Source organism: Daktulosphaira vitifoliae, unplaced genomic scaffold (assembly GCF_025091365.1).
Source record: "Daktulosphaira vitifoliae isolate Bord-2020 unplaced genomic scaffold, ASM2509136v1 Scaffold_4, whole genome shotgun sequence".
Lineage (NCBI taxonomy): Eukaryota > Metazoa > Arthropoda > Insecta > Hemiptera > Phylloxeridae > Daktulosphaira > Daktulosphaira vitifoliae.
Genome location: NW_026099575.1, coordinates 22,435,892 through 22,458,558, shown reverse-complemented (window position 1 = coordinate 22,458,558; position 22,667 = coordinate 22,435,892). Strand labels below are relative to the sequence as shown.

The 22,667-nt window shown below is 26.2% G+C and overlaps 2 protein-coding genes across 3 annotated transcripts in view; both read right to left on the bottom strand.

Annotated features, from left to right (window-relative positions):
- The window catches only part of LOC126903635 (fibroblast growth factor receptor 4-like), a 43,624-nt gene extending 26,274 nt beyond the window's left edge, over positions 1 to 17,350 (bottom strand). Inside the window, exon 1 of the mRNA XM_050681956.1 lies at positions 16,927 to 17,350. Coding sequence (XP_050537913.1) covers positions 16,927 to 17,008 — 82 coding nt within the window. The 5' untranslated portion in view covers positions 17,009 to 17,350. The remainder of the gene's footprint in view (positions 1 to 16,926) is intronic.
- Positions 17,351 to 18,275: 925 nt separating this feature from the next.
- Positions 18,276 to 20,388, bottom strand: LOC126903658 (guided entry of tail-anchored proteins factor 1-like). 2 transcript variants are annotated; one of them, XM_050682019.1, is made up of 4 exons: positions 20,005 to 20,028; positions 19,561 to 19,726; positions 19,185 to 19,252; positions 18,276 to 18,733 (listed from the first exon to the last, which is right to left on the bottom strand). In XM_050682019.1, the coding sequence occupies exons 2-4, from the start codon at positions 19,724 to 19,726 to the stop codon at positions 18,539 to 18,541; spliced, it is 429 nt and encodes a 142-aa protein (XP_050537976.1). In that variant the 5' UTR covers positions 20,005 to 20,028; the 3' UTR covers positions 18,276 to 18,538. The 2 variants fall into 2 exon arrangements, with proteins under 2 accessions (XP_050537976.1, XP_050537975.1); XM_050682018.1 differs by lacking the exon at positions 20,005 to 20,028 and adding an exon at positions 20,154 to 20,388 and having other exon boundaries at positions 18,278 to 18,733.
- Positions 20,389 to 22,667: the final 2,279 nt, after the last annotated feature.

Genomic DNA, 22,667 nt, shown 5'->3' with positions numbered 1-22,667 from the left:
ACTTAAAAACGAGTGGGATTTAAATACTGTTTATCGATATCTGATACATGAGTATGTAAGTAAGAGGTAAGCTTAATATAATAATGAGTAATAAATATATCTATTTGTGTTATTTTTATTTTTTTGTGTATAGTGTGGGGGGCAAAGAACGTTTCGATATTTTTATGCTCCAAATAAATAAAGTGTGTCATTTTTCTCCGGGATAGTCGCATGGTTTGTCATCAATTTCGTTTTTATTTTCTAATAATGACACGATTTTCGTTGTTTTGGAAATTAAAGTGATAGTTATTTTTTATACTGTTCATCAGCGGAAAAATAATTATTTTGAATCATAAAACGAATTTTAAAACAATTAACTGTTATCACTACCATATTTCACTTTTATTATTAAAATAAAAATTAATATTGAATATTAACTGAAACAATATTGTTGACTTTTTTCAATATTAAGTTCTTTTCTGAAGACTGTTCAGTGGGCAAATGACCAATATTGATGTTGGTATCAATAAGAAGCTTAAAAATATATTTTGATTAATAAAAACGTACATTCATACATAAATTACAAAAGCTTTGACACTAAACCATTTCATGTATCAAAGTTTAATCTTGATAAACCCATTCAATACCTCGTCTAGTTCACGACACACTCATCAATCAATACCACAGATTAAGAGATATCGTTGTATAAAAACTTAAGCTTTCATTTATATTAGATACAATACAGTGTATAATATGAAGAATATTTTTATTTATTATTATGTTTATAATTCATTAATATCATTAATAGTAAGGACCACATTGAAAAAACATTAAATATAACAACTTTCCACGCCCACGCCTTAAAATAATAAAATTTAGGTCAAAGACTTGACTTTTAACTGTAAGTTACAGTATAAAATTAGGAAATTGCTTAAAATTCTATATATTTGCCACATGTCATAAAAAAAGATTTTAATAAAAATGTGCTATGACATTGACAATGTAAATTTTCTTCGAAAGTAGTCAAATATATAAATTAAAGTTTTAATATAAACACTAAATATGTCATTTAAATGACTACACTACAGTTTGGAGAGTAGTTAAAACGGCTTAAAGTTAAAAAATTTACTAAATAATTCTTACAAAGAAACAAATTAAAATAGTAAAATCATTTATACATAAACCGTGAACCTACGTTTAATAGCATAAATTTATAACGGTCAGAAACAAGATATACTCAATGAAATACTGACAGTTGTAAATAATCAATAAAAGTATTGGTCGATTGAAAAAAATTTTATTTGCATAATATTATTTTTTTAGTTTTAACAAAAAAATCGCAATAAAATAATTTTCCATAAAAGCGCGTTGATTAAGCTAAAATTATGCATTGGTTCAAATAATATTATTAGGTCAATAATTTTATAACATTCGAATGTAATGAAATTTTGATTTTAAAATCACACAAATATTCAGAACTTAATTTTATGCATACTTATTATATTTTCTAATATTTTTTTTTTATGTTTTTAATAACGATTTGTTTCAATAAAAAAAAAGTTCTAGAAATAACGACATATTTTTTCCATAAACATGAAATGATACTTTTAGAAAAACTGTCGAATATTAATTAAACGAAATTCATTGGCAATATTAAGTTCAGAGCTTTTTTCTGGGTAAGATGGATTCAACACTGTTCATTGGTTAAATAGAGAAACTATTACTTTTTCAATGATTTTTTATGCTAACATTTTCGCCCATTATTCATGAGTAATTTTACAATAAAAAAAAATTACATACTGATTTAAAATAAAATGATTGTAATATTTAATTACAAGTAGTAAATATAGAGTAATTTAAGTGATTTCTTACGACTTAATCCAGAAGGATAATATTTCTAAAAATTTTGAATGAAATTGATTTTTACCTAAAACAAAATTAATAAACTTATTTATTAAGTTACATATAAGGTAATTATATATATAATTAATTCATAATTATAAAAAATAATAATAAAATAGTATCAATAGCAAAATCAAAATATATACAATTTTCAATATTAAAATAAATAAGTAGGATATTCAATTACATAGTCATACTTCACTGCATTATCATCAACCGGTTTTTTTATTTACACGCGTGACGCGTCTTACTTTACTTCTTAACCGAATATGAGAACATAACATATTTTTTTTATAATTCATTAGGTTAATGCATTATTTTTTTCAAATATTAAATGTATAAAAAACTTGTTTAATTTTCTAACCAGACTCTATTAGTTCATTTAATAAATGAGTTTAATAGCTTTAAATTAAAACAATTAACTATTACTAATTATAGTAATGTGTAGCCACATACTCGTTAAATTTTAAATCGAGTAAAAGGATATATAAACTACAAATTTCTTTTGAATATGGAAGTCATTTACGAAAAATACTGAATGCATTCCATCCATAAAAACCAAATCGTTTATAAATTTTCAAATCGCAAGATGAATGTTTTTTTTGTTGTGTTACTAATTTAAAACATAGGAATATTTCTATGTTTATGTTTTTGTTTGGATAGGATAAAGTATTTTAATATATTTTGGAGATCTAGATCAAAAAATTCAAAGTCACTAACTTTTTTTTGCTCATCAAAGATAACAGTTTAAATATATTTTTATGGCCTTAGTTTAATATTGGGTCTTCGTCTTACAATAGACAAATAAAATACAATCTCTTTAATTATAGATATGCTTGGCCTACTCGTTGTAACTAAAATATTTAATTAGCATTATAACATATTATAATTTAGTAGACTCAATTATGTATCTGCTTCTAACGAAGCATTAATATTTCAACATTAGAGAAGAAAATCGGCATTAAAGCTTTAGCATGAAGGCCATTGTCCATTTACTGAGATGATTGGCAAACGAAAGACGCGCCCGTTTATTATATTACTAATTTGAATGTATGTCATGAAAACGATAGCGAAGGTTACAACTTCTGATCCTGTACCGATTGCAAAATAAATTTTAAAAAACTACATACTCGAGTACTGTGTCTATCAAAGCATGTATAAACATACGGATAGTTAATTATTATTAAATGTCTATTAGAGATTCGTTAAATTAAACAAATCTCAAATGTGTAACAACAACGAATTTGATATTTTTTTTTTTTTATATAGATCAATTTTTTCATCCATTAATGCCCTGATAATACTTCGACATGAAAATGATTCTCTTCTGCGTCAACTAATATTGGTTAAACACAAACACTGTGTGGATAGTCTTATTGTATAAAACTTGTTATTGTGTACACATAATGATGTCATGTATACGACAAAATGTACAATTGCAATAATGATGGACCAAATCGGATTCAATAGATAATGAATAAAAATGACGGAAGTAGGTAGGTCTTGTCATGAAAATCGATTGACCGTTGTCGACGAAAACACAGGCGTCAAGGATAATCTGTTACCAAGGACCGTAACAAAATTCAAATATAAGCTCATCATAGATGAAAAGCGTCAGAACAAAACAAAACAGAATTGATCATGTCATAGCATACGTTGTGCTGTAATGGGCAAGCTATTTGTGTATTCAACTCATCCGGTTTTGGAAAAAAAGTAAGAGTGCTTGGTTCGCACATACACTTTCTAGTCGGAATTACGTTTTTTCGTATGAGTATACGAGAAATTTATACGAGTATTCAACAAGTTAATCGGTTCGACGACCTGCAAACACAGAGACTGCAGCAGACGCCCACCTAAAGTCCGTGTACGTTTTCGAAGTTACGGTGATAATGTAAAATATTAGAGTTACGACAGTTTACCATAAAGTTAATATAAACGCAGCTTCGGAAATCTTAGAACCTGACTGTGCATTAAATATTCCAGACTCTGATACTATGTAAGAAGATATACGGAAACGTAGGTTGATGAATAAACTGCTATCAGTCGCGTTTAAACCGACAATTTTAGTTATCTATCTTGAGTACATCAATGAATGAATTTTTCTATTCGTGCGTCTCATCACATCAAATCTTCTGATCTAACCGCCATTAAAAAAGTAAAATATGATTTTTATCCCGTAAAATAATTTATCCGAAAGAATTTTTCGGATAAATAAAGAAATTGAATTAATTTCTTTCACTTTCTTTAAATCAGATATAAAAAAGTTAATTTCTGTTAGCCTGAAGCTGAAAGGTATTTTACTTATATACTATACTATGTAAGAATAATTATAATGATATAAAAGATTCATTATAATAATGAATAATTATTATCATGTAATTTATCAGTTTTTTGATTTTGTACATAAGTAATTTTGATTTTAATTAGGTTCTTTGAGTTGGCTGTAATATTTAAAATTGTCTGCTTAATAAATTTCAACTCCGAGAAAATATTCATAATGCACAAAATAAAGTATTGATACGGTAAAAAAACGTAAATGATTTGAATATTAACAATAATGTAACATTTATTACATTATTTACAGCGCATAAGACTAAAAATAAATTAATGTTCGTGTACGACGTCCTATTCAATTCCGTATTGTTATGAAAATATCTCGAATGAAATGTCGATACAATCAATAGTCAAGTCGATTCAGCCAAAACAATAGATTATTGTCGAAAATAAAAGAAATCGATTGTTTTTAGACGTATAAATGTCGCAAACGTTGTGAAATTGACAATTGGTTATATATCCTTGAAATGAAAAGACACGCAAATTTTAAAAATCTAATAATTGAGTTACATGCAAAATTTGAATTTCCAATTAATTATTTCATGGAAAAAAGTAAAATGAATACATCCGTGTTTCTCTCATATTCACTGGGATAAAAGTTTTACTTCCCTCAACTTAAAATAATTAAAAATCTAGCTGGTAGGCTAGTAAGTCTTTATTGAAAAATTTACTTATATTTCTTATACTACTTTGATAGCAACGTTATCATATAGATTATATTTTATCTACTTCAATGATTATTATACGATAAATTGATGTAAACATTTGTTTTCTTGTATTTCACAACTTACGTCCCAATAAAACACACAATATCTTTAAGGAGTAATTAAACTTAAGCAGTAAACTATTGTTTATAATCGAGTCATAAACACAATTATATCAAATAAACGATTGCAAAAACGATCAATTTCATAATGGAAGAACACAACAATTATTTTAATTAATGGACCGTTAGGTTTCCTTTTTTGGATGGCGACAGGCGATTACAGACAACTATCGTTTGCTGACCACGTCTCTAGCAATCGTCATTACGCGACGATCGTTTAAGCAAAGGTTATAGGGTCTTCCATTTAAATACGATGATACAATATACGTATTGTGAAAGTTCAAGTGACTTAATATCAGAATTCGTGAGTATTTATTTACACGACACTTAAGTGTACGATGGATTCTACGAAACCGGAAAGAAACAGCACACCCTGAGAACTTGAGGATTTTCCAGATACACCACTGTGAGAAGACTAGGAAATGTCGATTATAATGTAATTATATAAAACCTACCGGTTCCATACACGAATTCCACGTTATCATTCAACGAAAACCACGTAATCGTGCACACGCCAGTTTATTATTATTGTGTATTCGACATTGGAAAGTCTATCAGTAGATCGTGCTTTCACCGTTATAGAGAAGATTAAAAGTATGTTTTCAATTGATTATCAAAACACTCAAAATATCTTCAGACTACGAGACTCATATATAATGAGAACATTTTTAAAACTATGTTGAAATCTAACCAACTTGAATCGTCTCGTACATATAACCATTCAAATATAAATAAAGCTAACAAACTTGACAATTTTCCTTCTTTATTTTAGTAATATCTTTGATTTTGTACTAGCTAGGTATGATAAAAATAATTCACAATCTCATATATATATATATATATATATATATATACATCAATAAAAATGTAATCATATTAAAAACGTTTCAAAATTTAATTAGATCCATGATTGAATTAAATTAGTGAATAATAATTAATTTTAGTCTACAAAGGAAATAAAATTTCTAATCATTCTAATCAATTGACTAAGCAGTAATATATAATTAAATAATAGAGCAATCGCATAAAAGTGACCTGTTAAACAACAGAACACGCTGATTGATTAAAACAACATTCACCAACGAGTAATCAAAGAACCAAAGAAGAAACGCTGTAAAACCTGTACAGCTAAATCTAAAAAAGTACCACATTGGCGGGTGGTTGCAATGTTCTAAGTGTTTGATTTGTAAACACTACCTCTTGAACCAATTTTAACCATAATAATTCTTACTCGTGCTAAAAAGTACCATTTTGTCGATTCCTCGCGTAGCTTCTAAAACTAGTTTCGATGGCATTACAATAATAAGGCAGAAGATACAAGCCTCTATAATTTCGCGCATTAAACAAATGTAACTTGTAATTGCAATTTCAACCTTCACACTCTGTTACACACGCTAAAATTCTCAAACAGCTTTTTTCGCTTTTTATTTCACGCACGGATTCATGCGATTCGCGAATTTATGCAGTTCACTTTTTTTTTTTATTTTGCAGCTCATTAAATGACCGTAATATTTATATTATTGTTATCGGTACGATTAAAATCAAAGTAATAACTTAACGTAGATTTTCTGAATAACTGTTCTTCGATTGTAGCATCATCCAATGCTATTACTTCTAAATTTATAAAAAAAATGAAAAACTCCTTAGGGCACAATGATTTTATAGTAAATGGCAGATATTCACGACTTTGTTCATACGAGAATATTATTGCAATAACTAAGTATTTTATTGTACATGAACCACCGCTTTGGTACCGAATATGTACACATTATAATAATAAATGAAACGCTCAGACATCGTTAGGTTGTATAATACTGCACGACTCTATTTTTACCGTGTAACTTCTGAGGTTATCTTAAACAAACAGCTACCTCGACCGGCAGCTGATGTAGTATAATTATCGCTTAATTGCAACTAACTTTTTTTAGATTGTCTATACATTATGTATTCAAATAAAACATCTAAGTAAATGCACCAAAATTCTAAATAAAATCGATACGAAAATACAATACACAAAAGAGACGACAACACAGCTATGAAGAGAATGATTCAAGACAATCGTGTAAAAACTTGAAGAACTTAAGTTTCAAAAAATAATTAACTAGTTCAATTTGTTTCATGGCTTTATGTACACAATGTATAATAGTATTCAATTATAATAAAAAGCTCAACAGTGTACACATTAAATACTCGTTAACGTTGAAATTTTTAACATTGTCTATAAAAATTAAAATAACTTTAAACTCGATTATTTTGAAAATTATTATGTAAAAATTAAAGAGAACATATAAAAAAAATATAATTGTACTGTTAGAGAACAATAAAAACCCGTTTCCTTACTTACTGAACATTCTATATAAAAATTCATTAATGTAGAAAATTAATATTGGTCAGGATGCATTATATACTCAATCATACACCTCACTTTACTAAAAATACTAAGTCCACAACATCCGAATGACAGTGCAGAACTCATAATAGTAAAGGCAACACGGGAAATTTATTTTTATGAGCAAGTACATTATTATGGCGAGAGTGTAAAGGACGCCTGAAGAAATTTTCACATAAATATAATATCAGCCCAGATTGTTCACCAGACAATACAGTACCTACTGTAACAGTTAAGTAGCGCGACACGTTTATCTGTATGGTACCACAGTGAGCAAAGCTATCTGAGTTAAAACGTCCATAAATACGGATCGCCGTAAACAGGTTTCATCGTAGTTTACGACATTTGGAAATCGTTGACTTATCAATTTGCAAAGGTATAACATGATTTTCCAGTTTCCTGTAAAGCAACAACTGAAAACGGAGCCGCTTTAAACTTGGTCAGACATCCAAACATAAAGCGACTACATCCCACACTCGAAAGAAGTTTAATATAGTATAAATGGAAACTTCAAAGTTATTGATCGTGTGTATAATTTGTGTTCATTTTTTATGGCACGTACACGTGTAGTATTCACAACACAAACCATTCGCATCGACAACATTCAGTGTTTATACTTATAATACACAGTTCTGTCACTGTGTCATTTGACACTCCATTTAACAATAGCTGATCAGAATCGGTTATTTTGCTAACGAGGTGAATGTTATGCACTGACATTAAGACACAACTCGCACTGAACATGCTACAAGCGTGCGACCCAGATCGGATATACTTCTTCCGTTAGTCAGATGACCAAATTGTACAATATTTACAACTTGTGTTGTTCGATATATCCATTGCAAGTCAATTGAATGGAAGTAATAAAAAAACCGCTTTGGTCGGTTGGCCAAGTTTACACGCATATCATTAATGATATGCAAGTGCAAATAATTGTTTGTATACGCTTTTAATGTAAAATGTCCATTTCACTTTCATCTAGCAAGTGTCATCTAGTGGCATTCACAATTTCTTTCGTACCTAATACCAAAGACTTACAAAATCATTTTGAGTCTACAGATGTAATAAATACATTACCCACTGAGTATTATTCATTAAAGTTAAGTTGATTTGGAGTTGTTTCGGAACAAACAACTCCGTGGATACAAAACATTACACTTTTAAAGTATTAAGAATTTTTTCACTGAAATGTATTTTTCGAAACCAGTTTAACTAAAAATTACTCATTTTTTCTTGTTTCCTTTTCACTTTTTAACGTATAATACTGCGTTTTTGAAAGAGGGAGTTATATGAATACAGCTACAATAGAAAATATAATTATATATATAATTAAATTAATTAGAAGTTATCATTTTAGTACATGTTAAACATTAAATCTCTGTAAACAGTAATTACGTTGATTACACAGAGACATGTTAGAAAATAACAATTTTAATATATACAATTTACAATTAATATCAATTGTTTTGGAGTACAAGAACAAATTAGATATTTTAAGACGTTAATAAGTTTTTCTATGAAGATTTTAAGGTAAAACAAGATACAATTAATGTAATTTGCTTTCATCAATGTAATCATCTTTAATTCATATGTTAACAAATTAAACAATCCAAAAATATGTCTTTGGATAGATAGAATGGAAATTTTTGCTTTTAATTTTATTTGAGTTTATAATATGTATTATTTTAGTACACATAGTATACTGTGCACTCAACTAGTTTGTTATTATAACTAATTTATTAAGAAACTCATAGCATGACAGCAAGTCCTTGGCAGAAATATTATCATTGAGTATGTTCTCAGTTGAATTCTATATTTCAAATGTCTTCGCCATTTCTCAGCATCGTATAAATCAACAGGAAACCAATAAATAATGAAATGTTCACATAAAAGCATACGATAGTGCTTTACGTTAAATCACATTTTCCTTTATTTTTAATTTTAATACTTGAAAAATATAAAATATAAATTCTAAACTTTTTCTCGTTTTTTTTATAGCACCGATTAATGCATATACTTGAAGAAAATAACACAATATTTTATAACAATAATATTGTTAATCTATTATCAAATATTGCTACATAATCCAATATTTCTATTTATATTACTTTATTTTGACTATAATTATTATGTTATTATAATTCACGAAATACAATGCCTAGCAGCAACTTCAATAATATATTTTAACATAAACAACGATAATTAATAACAGTTTATAGACAATAGTGTAAATAAGATACATCACATTATTATATTATATTATTAAATAAACATAATTCGTTTACAGTTTTAAATAAAACTCAATATTCAGAAAAACAACAACTTAATCGAGATTATTAATAAAATATTATAATTATTACATAACAAACACATCATAAAAGTATTTTAGTGGCTTAAATTGATACAAATTATTAAGAAAAATGTACAGTATAAATACATTTACTAACGTTAAAGATTAATTGCACAACTTTTTCCAAGTTATTGTGAAATATTTCAACTACAAAAACATGTACTGTTTTAATAGTAATATTATATAGCACATCAACCGTAATATGTTTTTCAAATTATCAAGATAAATTGGTGAAAACTATAAATCATCTTAGATTTCTTACTCTCGGCGATTTAAAAATATTTTTTTTATCGTCAATTTATGATCTCTGAAATTTTAAAGTAGTTACTCAACATTATGTTAAAAACAGTGACCATTAACGCGTATTAATTACTACAGTTACATAGGTCAATAATAATAAAAACAACTACTACTCCTTAGATATTTAAATTCCAGAAATTTCTCAAGCTAATTGAAATTCTACTAGTAAACTAGTAAACTCATTAAATAAAATTATTAATAACAAACTCGTTTGTTAATCAGAACACATAACGGTGGAATGCAAAGATCACCTTGTAAAAAACTAATTTCCGCGTGAAATGTCATTTCGCACGATTTAATTGAATTTCGCTGATTTCACTTTTGGTCACCATTGTTTTACTAGAATTTTTGATGCGCGGAGCCTATAATTTTTATTTAGAAAATAACGCCTGTGGGTTTGGTAAAAACCTAACCAGAGCACTAATAAATTACTTGAAATTTATTTAGAGTGCATTATAATAATACGAGTATAAACATACTACTTGTTAAACTTCTGTGATACAAAAGAATTTCAAAGGTGATATAATTAAGAACACTAAATAAGAACAATACTATACAAGCAGAATAGTAATCACAGATGAGTCTGGAAGATTCAACGGCCTGCAGCCACATAAAACTATATTTTCCATTTAGAATTGTTATTGTCGCTGGTACTATGAAAGCACTCATTTGTGTTTTGTCGCAACAATTGAACAAAGAGACTGTTACAGTCTCGAAATATTCAATATATATTTCCCAAGTTTAGAACTCTGCTAGCTTTTCATTCTTCGCGAGAATATCTATCACAATTTGCCTGTTTGATGAATCTTACTGAAGGCGATATCCGATTGTCAATATTACATTTAGGAATATTATGATCAGTATACATTTTATATTTTAATTTTATTTAAATTAAAATAGAAAATAATTATTTATTTAATATTAACGGGCATGATCTTTCGTTAAATTTGTGCATTTCTACATATAATAATATAAAAATAACATATAAGAATTATTATAATACATGAAAATATTATAGATAAATACTTATTTTATAAAAACGCATTCTTCTTCAAAATTTTAAAGAAATCAACTTTTTCAAAGATCTAAGATAAATAACAAGTAAAAATTAAATCTATAAAGATTTAAAATGTCATGTAAGGTACGTTAAATACATTTAGCCATCGGCTACAGGTCACGGAAGAGCAGTTTCTACCAACCATACAAATAGACACATTGAAATTAACCTCAATGTGACTTTAAAACAATCGATAATTCGTCCTATATTTAATTATACCGTTTTTGTTCTACCATAATGTTATACAAATCGAACATAATAAAACTTATTGCGTGTCAGAAAATCAGAACAGTAACTCATTAAAAAAAACTACTATAAGGTTTATTAAAAAATTTAAATAAACTTTTAATAGCATTTAAATATTTTAAGTCAGTCTTATTTTATGACTAACTAAATATTTTCTTATAAATATATAACCACATTAACATTTTGTATACATTTAATAATAGCACTCATATTATATTGTAAAATTGAGTAATCTTAAAACTTTGAATTCTATTTTGAATATATAAAAATAAAAATTGCCCATTTTCAAGCTATTTTATTTTTAACACTAAGTTTATTCCTAAATCTAGAGTTTTTCAACGAAATTGATATTGCCAACTTTTTTCCCACGATAATGATTATTTTTGAGGTATTGCAATAATCAAAAAAGAATTCTTATAAAAAACATTGTTTGAATTTTGATCACTTTGTTATAGAAAATATATTATTTGATATTAGGCAAAAAAAAAAATTCGTGATAATCTTGTTGACATTTTTCGTATTAAAATATTTTATGAAATATAGAAATGAGATATATCGACAAATTATATTTATTGATACAAAATTCTACTCTTAGATTAAGTTTTTTATTATTATGACTTTGTTGTTATTCCTATTTTTAATAAAACAGGAACAAATTATAATAAGGAGAGAATTAGAGATAGAAAATTCAGAATTAGTTGATATACAGCAACAACTGGTTGAAACTCAATCTGAAAAATATGATGAAATTATTGAGTCCAAAAAAAAAATCAAATCCCTGTTAATTGATAGAGTGATGAAGATGATGTTTTATTCTAAAAAAGTTTAAATTTTACTTGTGAAAAGAAGAAAAATTACTTTTGTTATGATTTAAAACAATAAAGAAATATAAACAGAACTTATAATCATTTTTAGCTTAGATGCGAAGCTGAGAAGGTATTAATTTTACTATGATTTTTTTTTTGTCTGTTGCCACTTTTTTCAGCACTTACAAGACCGACTTTGATGAACAATATGTCAAAAGATCACAAATCGTATCTAGTTTAAGACAATACCTCTAAACATTGAAAAAATTTCACTCGTTCTCCGTAAATAGAAGAAATCTTAAAAAAAAATTACAATTTTTAAAATTGATAAATTTTGTCATTTTTTTCACTGTTTTTCTTAAAACTACCATTACTTTTTCTAAAATTAACAAATCAATATAATTTTTTTTTATATTGAAACCTTAGATATTTTTCTTTCATTTGATATTATTTTTTTGAAAATATAACACTTAACCTGCTCACAGGGGAGGCTTAAAATAGCAAATTTTTTAAAAAACTAACTTTTTAAACTTAACTTTTGAAAATGTTCCTGAAATACTGCGTCCTTTAAACACATATCAAATTAAAGCTTATATTACGCTTTATAAATCGAAAAAAAAATTTGACCCGACATCTTTTTTTCTATGTGCAAATAGTCGCCGAATTTGAACAAAAAATATAATATTTGCGAAAAAAATCGTGATGTTTTTTGTACTTAAAACTACCATAACTTTTTGAAAAATGAACAAATTAAAAAAATTTATTTTTATATTGAAACTTTAGATATTTTTCTTTTATTTGAAATAAATTTTGAAAATCTGATTCTAACTTTGCCCACAAGGGAGATTCAAAAAAGCAATATTTGCTCACAAGTTAGGCTTTTTCAATTTAATTTTTGAAAATGTTCGAAATATATATATATTTTCTTCTTAGTTAGAAAGGCTACCGTATTCAAAAATATGCTATTTTTGTGTTCAAATTCGGGGTTTTGTATTTTATTGTATATTAAAATATCTTACACTAACTATCATGAATATTATATAATTTAATTGATATAGAATATAAATTTAAAATTTTAATTTAATTTTTTTTTCCTTTTTTAAGTTGAAATAAGTAACTTTAAAAATTGAAATAGCTTAAATTTCCAAATTATCAATCGGCGAACAGAAGGTTCAAATTCGCCTGTAGTAATTAATTTTTTGCATTTCTTCCTTAATTCTTTTTGAGTAAGAAAAAAAATTTCAAATTATTTGATTTTTATTTCATTTAAATTCAATAACCAATAAATATCAAGGGTCCCATCACTGTAGTCTACCCTCATGAGAAGAAAATTCTTATTCATGTTAATATTAATTTACTGTGTGTTTTTTTTTTTTTGTGGCTATGTTTTATTTTTCTAGCCCTCACTAAACCTACTTTTTTTAAAGATACGTCAAATGATTACAATGCGTATTTAGTGGAATATATTACCCTCAATAATTGAAAACAAATCCCTTAATTAAATAAAAAGTAACTTAACCAGATTTACCCATACAAACAATTAAAATCATTCATTTCTAATATTTTTAAAGTATTTATTGTCGAATTAGATTTGATATGATAAAAGTATTCAACTACAAAAGTAATCACTTTACATCATATGCATTATTGGTTTTCGTATTAAAATATAAATATTAAATGTATTGAATTGATTTTAAATATGAAAACAAAATTAAATAGTCCTACGCGTTCAACCTAGAACTTAAAAAACAATTTATTACATAATAAAATGTCTAATAATTTTATGTATGATGATTATAGTTCCATGTGTAATTAATTTTGGTCAAGGATATTCTCTTAAACTAAATATTAAATTATGTAGGGGCGATACTTTAAAAGTTGAGACAACCAAAAATATCAAGGAAACAATAAGAACGTGTAAATGGTGCGGTTGTTCAAACTAGTAATTTGAACAATAGTCATTAAATATAGCATAATCATGTCAGTGATAAAAGTACATATTGCTTGTTATAAGCCATCACAGATATTATAACGTTTAATATAAAAGCCCAGATTCCTGCTGATTCTCGTTTCAAATTATCCACTTGAATTATACTGCTCAATATATGGACAGTAACCACTTAATATAACATTCTTATTGTCTGATCGCAATAGTCGGTTTTGTTTATACATAGTGCGCTCATACTGTGCAATTACATGCGAAAGAATGGCGCGTAATCACTTTGAACACAGTCGGCAAATTGAATATTGATGATTATGAAGATAAGTCGATACACTACTTTTTCAATAACAAAGACAATACAGCTTTATTGCGCTAGTGCCAAATCCGACTTGTAATGAAATTCTAGTTCCAACGACTGGGACAAAGAAGATTTATTAGAACAAATGTCGAGGACTCGGCATACTTGCACACAAAAAAGCAATATTTATCCTGATGCATAGGTTTTCTTTCACAGTGTGTTTTTAACGGCAATATAGAAGTTTGATTTTTTTTTCAAACAAACCTCTTATATTATCACAGTGTATACATTTCTTTAATTTAAAATGGCTCGATTGTGATAGTTTTGTATTTTAGTCAAAATAAACCGCACGTCTCTATTGTGTCAATCGTATTCAAGAACTATTTAAAGCATTTATTTTATACTTGTTGTTATATGTTGTTATGCATATTAGTCTAAAATATTATTAAGTAAAATAGAATTGGTAGAATATCCGCGTGATGATTTTTTTTTTATTAATCCAAAATGCAACTACACTTTTTCACTGTTGTCGTGCACTGTGTGATTCTTTTACTATTTAAAAATTGAATCCCATGACTGAACGACGTGCCCGTCTTTTATGTACTGACCGTTTAGTCTAAAGTCCTTATTATACGTCACTCCATTTGTTTTGTCTGTTATTGTGTATAACAGTATCTTGAAATGTTTGATCTAAACCTTACGATACTGACAGTAATTTAAACGAAGAATTATAAAATAATCTAACAAACACAAAACATAAGAGCTAAAAATGAATCGTCATATAATATAGTGATCACGATTTTCAGTGATTTTTCATAAGATGCATAAATATGGCGTATAGTTTTTTGTAGTCGAATACATTTATTGAATACGAGTTTTACTAATAATACATTTAAACAAATAAAATTTAACCAGTTTATTACACTTTAACTGCCACAAATTATTTATAGTTCTATAAAGAGAAAAATGGTTTTTTTTTAATAAGTAATCAATGTTTCATAGACATTCTTCTATTTTTCTTTAGTCGAATTTTTATTCAACAATATATATAATGTATACAAAATAAAACAGATTTAACTGACAATCAACGCAGATAAAATATGCATTACAAATATACATCAGTACGAGCTGTACCAACCTCACTACATACTCACTCTATGTATTAAAATTATTGTAACTTAATAATTGCCGTTTTAATTTTTATAGACTCATGCAAAATTTTTGGTAAAAAAGTAGTAGAAAATTGGCTATTATAACATTTTGAAAAATTTTAATTAAAAAAAAAAATAATAAAAAATAGTAGCACAATGTGGACGTGGTATAGTTGGGACAAGTATACATAATATCTAACAGTGATTAAAATCACTATCATAAAAAACGCTTCGATGCAAATCTGTAGATAGTATTTAATTTTAAGAAATTGGTGGATTATTCCAAAAGCAAAAGTAAGTCCTATTTCTTTATTTATATCCTGATTACAAATTTTTTTTTTTTAAATAATTTCTGTAAAAAAGTTGCTATTTTCAATCCCCCCTGTGAGCAGGTTGAGTGACAGATTTTCAAAAAAATGATATCAAATAAAAGGGAAATATCTAAGGTTTCAATATAAAAATTTTTTTTTTAATTCGTTCATTTTTCAATAAGTTATGGCAATTTTTAGGAAAAATTGTAGAAATTTACTGATTTTAAAAATAGTACACTTTGAGGGACTTATACCATTTACAGGGATGAGGAAAAAATTTTTAATTTTTGAGGGTAATGTCTTCAACTAGATATGATTTGTGATCTTTTGACGTATCATTGAGAAAAATCGGTCCAATGAGAGAGCTAAGAAAAAGTAGAGACAAAAACAAAAAAAAATAAACACATCATGGTAAAATTAATACAGCGCATCGAAGCTAAAATTTAATATTAAAGTAGTCTAAGAATGCATAAATTAAAACAAAATTTTGATTATAGGAATTGTCAGTTTTCAAAAAACCGGTTAAAATTTAAATCGGATATAACCAATTTTATCCCGTTTTCTAACCAAAACTGATACAAATCACACGGTTTTAGTTCCTGGTCTTAATAAAGCTTGTAGGGGGAAGTATGAGATACAAACATTTTTTACAACATTTTCAAGTTGCTCTATCAATTTTGATTTAGACCTTGTTATATTTTAATTTATATTTAAACCAAAAACGTTTACCTTATCTACCCTACTAATCACTTATCTAACTGTGGTCATTCACTTTAAAGCCAATGGCGTACACAGGATTTTTTAAGGAGGGCTAAACCTTTTTTTGCTTATTACATACTCTTACTATTCGTAGTTATAATTGGCCAATGGATGGGGTTCTTTAAGCCCCCTTAGGTTCAGCACTGTATAAAGCTTCCACGACCCTAACACCAATTTAAAATTATTTACTATAATTTGAAAATTACTCCAAACATAACAATTTACCAAATAATAGGGTGGTGCTATTAATAATTTCTTTTGATAAAATATTCTTACCTTTAACGAGTTGTGCGGCTGATGATGCAAGCACGAATAATAAAAGAAAGGCTTTACACCAGGTGATGCACGAGCAATGCATCTTATGATTGTTTTTTATATTCCTTCGTATCCATACTCCGGGCAACTTCAAGAACTTTTAACGACTTATATTAATATATAACTTAATTCGAAAAATGTACAACACTACAGATAGACGACATATTTGTACGAAAAATTTTAACGCACACACACTCATATCATGACAGTATATAAGAATACCTAACCCATTTTTAACATCAAAATTTCTATAACGTACACTGGTCGCGAGAAATTGAAACTTCTTTTAATATTTTGACACGATTTTAAAAAGATAATAATGATCGCGATTATAACGTACTAACGAACTACACTCATCGTCAGCGTGCGTTTTACTGAAATCTTTAGTTTCTACGACAACCGCGGTACGTGCATAGTAAAACTAGACTATGGTAGGGATATCCATGAGACCGGTTCATGATAGCACAATTCATTTGGTTTGCAATAATAAATACCCCTTACAATTGGTTTATGTGTTTTGAAAAATATCAAGTCTTAATTAAATACTGTTTTCACTTGTGTCTCTAATTTTAGCATTAACTATGTTCACTAACTAATATTTAAATTAAAAATGTATTAAATTGAAAAATATAATTATAATATTGTAGTAATAGTTTAAAATAATAAGATCATAGTTTATTCAGAACATTTCAGAGGAATAGAAATCCTAGTAAATTATCTATCTCTGAAATATGTCAAAAATGTCAGAATTTAAATTTAAAAACAATGCTCTGTGATTTAATTTAAAAAATATCACTAAATGTACCTCCCCTAGATATTTGCTATTGTAGTTTACAGTAGGAATTCATAAACAGTGTGTATAATCTACACACTGTAAAAATCCAATTGTTGGCTGATGACATTGACATTTTGTTTTTTATATAATTTATTGATTTTTTTATTTTACTAAATTAAAATAGATGAAATTTTTAAATTCAGTTTACATAAATTAAAAATAATCAAAATTCTAAGGGCTTGTTACCACAAACCTGGATCAACTTAAATCATTTATTAAAGAGTTAAATCATTGATCAACTAGTTAACACTTAAATATTTTATTTACCTGGTTAATTACCTATGGTTTTCCTTTTTGTTTTTAATAATATAATCATTGAAACTTCAATTTAATCATCAATTAATAATTTGTATCATATTTTGCTCACATTAAGTATATTGAAGATGAATTATGGTAAATATAAAATTTTACATAGACCATTAATTACAAGTATCAATGTAAATAGAATTGAAATACACATTTTATTCATTACAAGTATAATTAACTTCATTCAACAAAATTTACTAAGAATAACATTTTTTAACAAAACATTAAAAAAAAAAAATGTATTAACATATTAAATTGTCTTTAATACTTTTTAATTAGTAATATTTAGATACTTAACAAAAGTATTAGAATTTTCTATCACAATAATTTTAGTGTCTTATAGTATATTTATACAGAGAAGTAAAGTTTTGTACACACATTTAGGTAATTGTCCTAAAACAGAATACAAAGAGTAAAAGTTATCTCCTTAAATTAAAACAAAATACTATTTGTAGTAACTCTTGCAACACAATTAGTTACACTGAACCAAAAAAGGAAACTCATGGTGCCTACTTCTTGTAAAGGCCACCTTACAATCCAAGATAAAGGAGAAAACAAATTTAATGGTAACTCTCTCAATACTGCCTGTTTATAGTTAAAACGAATGAATATAAGATTTATAACTATCTGAAAAAAAACAAGTTTAATTATTCTTTATTAAATGTGATAACAAAAAACAGTTTATGCAAAAAAAAAAAAATTATTTATGAATTTATAAGATTAATTAGATCAGAAAGAAATTTAGATATATTTAAGGTAAAATATAAATAAAAAATTAAAGATAATATTAAAAACGAGTGAACCCAGATGGCTAGCAAAAATATTCAATTTGTCATTGCATAAATTTTCTACTGTCAAGATTAAGTAAAAATTCAACATTTTTCAAGATGATATTATTTTAACAATAATATTTAATGAGTCTTAGATAATAAAGTTATTAATTAAATAATAATAGAATATTGTCTTTTTTTTATAATGTAAAATATTTTATTAAAGTTATGTGACTATTCTTGTTAATAATCAATATATAAACTAAATTTCTATAATATTATACTAGTCAAAACATAAGGATACTTACAGATATAACATAGAATAATATTTTACATATGAACTTGATTTTCAAATTGTTAGCTGCATTATCTCTCACTATAAAAAATGTTATCAAATAATTATGCTTTTGATAATATTTTATATTTTAAATTAAGGAATTAATAATTTTAAAAAGGAAAACTAATAAAAAATTTATATATATTTATTATTATTTATATTATAAGACTCCAAACGATAAAATTAATTTATTTCCAAAAAAAATCTAATTGACACAACTTGTATACTCTACTATTTAAGCAAGTTCTCGAAATAATTATCACTCAGCTTTGCATCAAAGCTAAAAATATAAACTTATATTTCCTTAATATCTTATCAGTTACATTTTCAATAAAATATTAACATACCATTATTTTTTAGATTTTCAGTAAGTTTATTAATTTGTCTTTGTAATTTTGCATGTTTTGCAAACTCATGATAAATAGAGACTTCAGCTTGCTGTTTTTTTAAAAAAGTAATTTCTGCGATTAAATCTCTGTTTTTATTATTACGATCCAATATTTTTGATATCATCTAAAAACATTTATATATAAACTATTATTTAATCAATCTATAATAAAGTATTAATATTTAATATTAAAGTTTTCATAATTAACAATGGGTGTTTAATTTTTTTTTAATCTAAAGTTTGACCTTTTAGAGTCAAAATATTTGAAAAAAAAAAATACAAAGTCATATCCAAAACAATTTCCTTCCATATTTTACGCATCAAAAGAATTCTCCAGAAAGTAGTAATTATTCTAAAATAATATTATGTAATGAGACAAAAACCGTTAAATAAATTATTTTACTTTTGTGATTCATATTTCAATTTTATAATTCAAGTTATTATCAATTTTCAAAAATTAAAAAAAACTTTGACTGTTGCAAAATTTCAAATAAGTGGCATTTGATAAAAATGTTTCCAATTCACTAATAAAGATAATTTTAATAACTTTACCTTTGGAAAATATTTAATTAACAACATATTAATGAAACTTATCAAAATCGACAAAAAAAATAAATCCATATTTAAACAACACAACACTTCCCAAATAAATTTAACAAAATTTTTACGTCAATAATAAATGAATATTATAACAAATAGTCTTAATGATTATTAATATTCATTTAAAATTCATAATTAATTTATAACTTTTCTCAGATTGATGTTTCATTCGTCACATTTCACTGAATAAATAATTTAAATAAAATATTGTTATTCTTGTGATGTAACAGTTTTAACTATTGAATCTTCTTATCAAGAATTATGAATGATAACGGAATTACATTAATAACAGGGAGTACATAGAATAACCAAAAATATTGAAATGCATTTTGACCGAAAATTATTTCAACAGAGACATAAAATGATCAAACTGCATTTTTACAAAGTAGTTTTTTAACCCAACCGTAATTAGTATCAAAAGTATTTCAACCAAAAAGTATTACAGACAAAAAATACTCTTCGAAAATATTTAATCCAAGATTTGTATTTATTTTATAATTGAATTAGTAAACTTTCAATATTAATGTAATTAAACTAATTAATTAATTCAACTTTAAATATATATATATTCAACAGGACTTTTAAATTTAACAAGAAGCTAACTCTCGTGGTAATTTTTTTGTTGACGTTTTAAATACCATATTTATAGTTGATTCTTAAAAATGAATTTTACCTTAACATTTTAATAAGCATGCTATTTAGAGTATTAAAGCTTCGAGTAATGTTTTATTGCCTCTCCTACATTCCCGTTTCTTATTCATACTAATCGATTACAAATATGGTCTTTACAGTTACAGTTGTCTTCTAACATTTTTCTTAAATTTTCTTTTTGCATAGCAATATATTAATTTAAAGAAAGCACTTTTTAATTTAATCATAGCGTTTAGTGACATCCACAAGAAAGCTGACAATGCTTTATGGCCATCTATTAACCAATTATATACTAAACATTATAGTTTCAGAATATGTACGTACAAATTCATGTATATACACTAAAATTGGGATTTTTTATGGAGTAAAAAAATGAGAAATTTTAATTTTGGTCAAAAATCGAACGACTAATATAATGAATTCTATTAAAATATCAAGAATTAGCATTCAAAAAAAATTATAGCATTTTTAAAATGCAGTAATAAATTTTTTTTTTAAAAATGCCATTTTTACAATCATAATTTTAAGAGAGACGGTATGGCTGAGTCGGTAACGCAGCAATACTTCATGCGCACTTCTTCATTTACCGAGCAATAGACCAGTTCATTATTTGGATTCGCCATCCCTCTCTCCAACGATAGACTGACCACTAGAGATGTGGGAACAAATGCATTTTACCACCCCATCGAGTTTTTTCATTTTTTTTTTTTTAAACGTGTATTTTTCAATGCTTTTTTCAAAAGTGTTTGAAAAAATTGTCGGAAAAAATTGGTTCAAAAGTTATAGCTTTTTAAAGTTGAAACGTCAAAAACTAAAAATAGCTCAAAAATAGTTTTTTTTTTGTTAATTTTTGGGATTTTTTCTCATGATACTATTGTGAAACTATAATGACGTAATTATTACATAATATCCTCATTCTAAAAATTCTAAAAATTCTAAAACCAAAATTATCTTTAAAAATAAGGATTTTCCAAAAATTTTTTTCAAAACTACGCACATCAAATTTACGCAATACGAAATAAAAATAACAAGAAACTCAATTAATTCAATTTGAGCAAAAAAAAAAAAAAGACCACGATGTGGTGTTTTACATAGAATTGTTAATTCAATAAAATAAAAGTTTTTACTGTTTATTATGTACACCAATTAACACTTGTTGTAAACAAAAAAAAAATACTATTACATTAGATATTGTTGATATTAGTTAAGTTGTTGAGGTATCAAAATATACTTACTAATATCTTAATGTTATAATGTTGAGTTATACAAACCCATTTAAATATAAGTTGTGGTCACCTACGCCTGCCGGCTCCGGTGACCGATTCGAGCCCCTTTGGGACTCTCATGGGATGGGAGCTCACGCCCCCAAATCCCTAGAGGATAGAAGTCAAGCCCAAACCCAACCTATTTAAACCCATTCGACTGAAATTCTCAGTGACCCAACAAGTATAAAACCTTGATGTTAAAATGGTGATATAATATTGAAAAAATAGATCAAAAAAAATTAAATTTATTTACTTCAACACTACCTTAACACGTTTAATGTACTCATAAATACTCTTAAATTTACTATTCCTCGGTAACTACATCATCAAGAATGCTTTTTATAGATAATTAATGAAAATTATCAAAAAAAAACAGCAGTATATAACAAAATTTGTATATGATTATTGAAATCTTTGAAAGCTCATAACTTTTAAACTAGACTTCGCCGACAAAAAATTTTTATATATTCTTAGTCGGTATGAAAAACTAAATTGATTTAAAAAAAAAAATTTGAAAAATCTCGATGGGGTGGTAAAATGCATTTAAGCC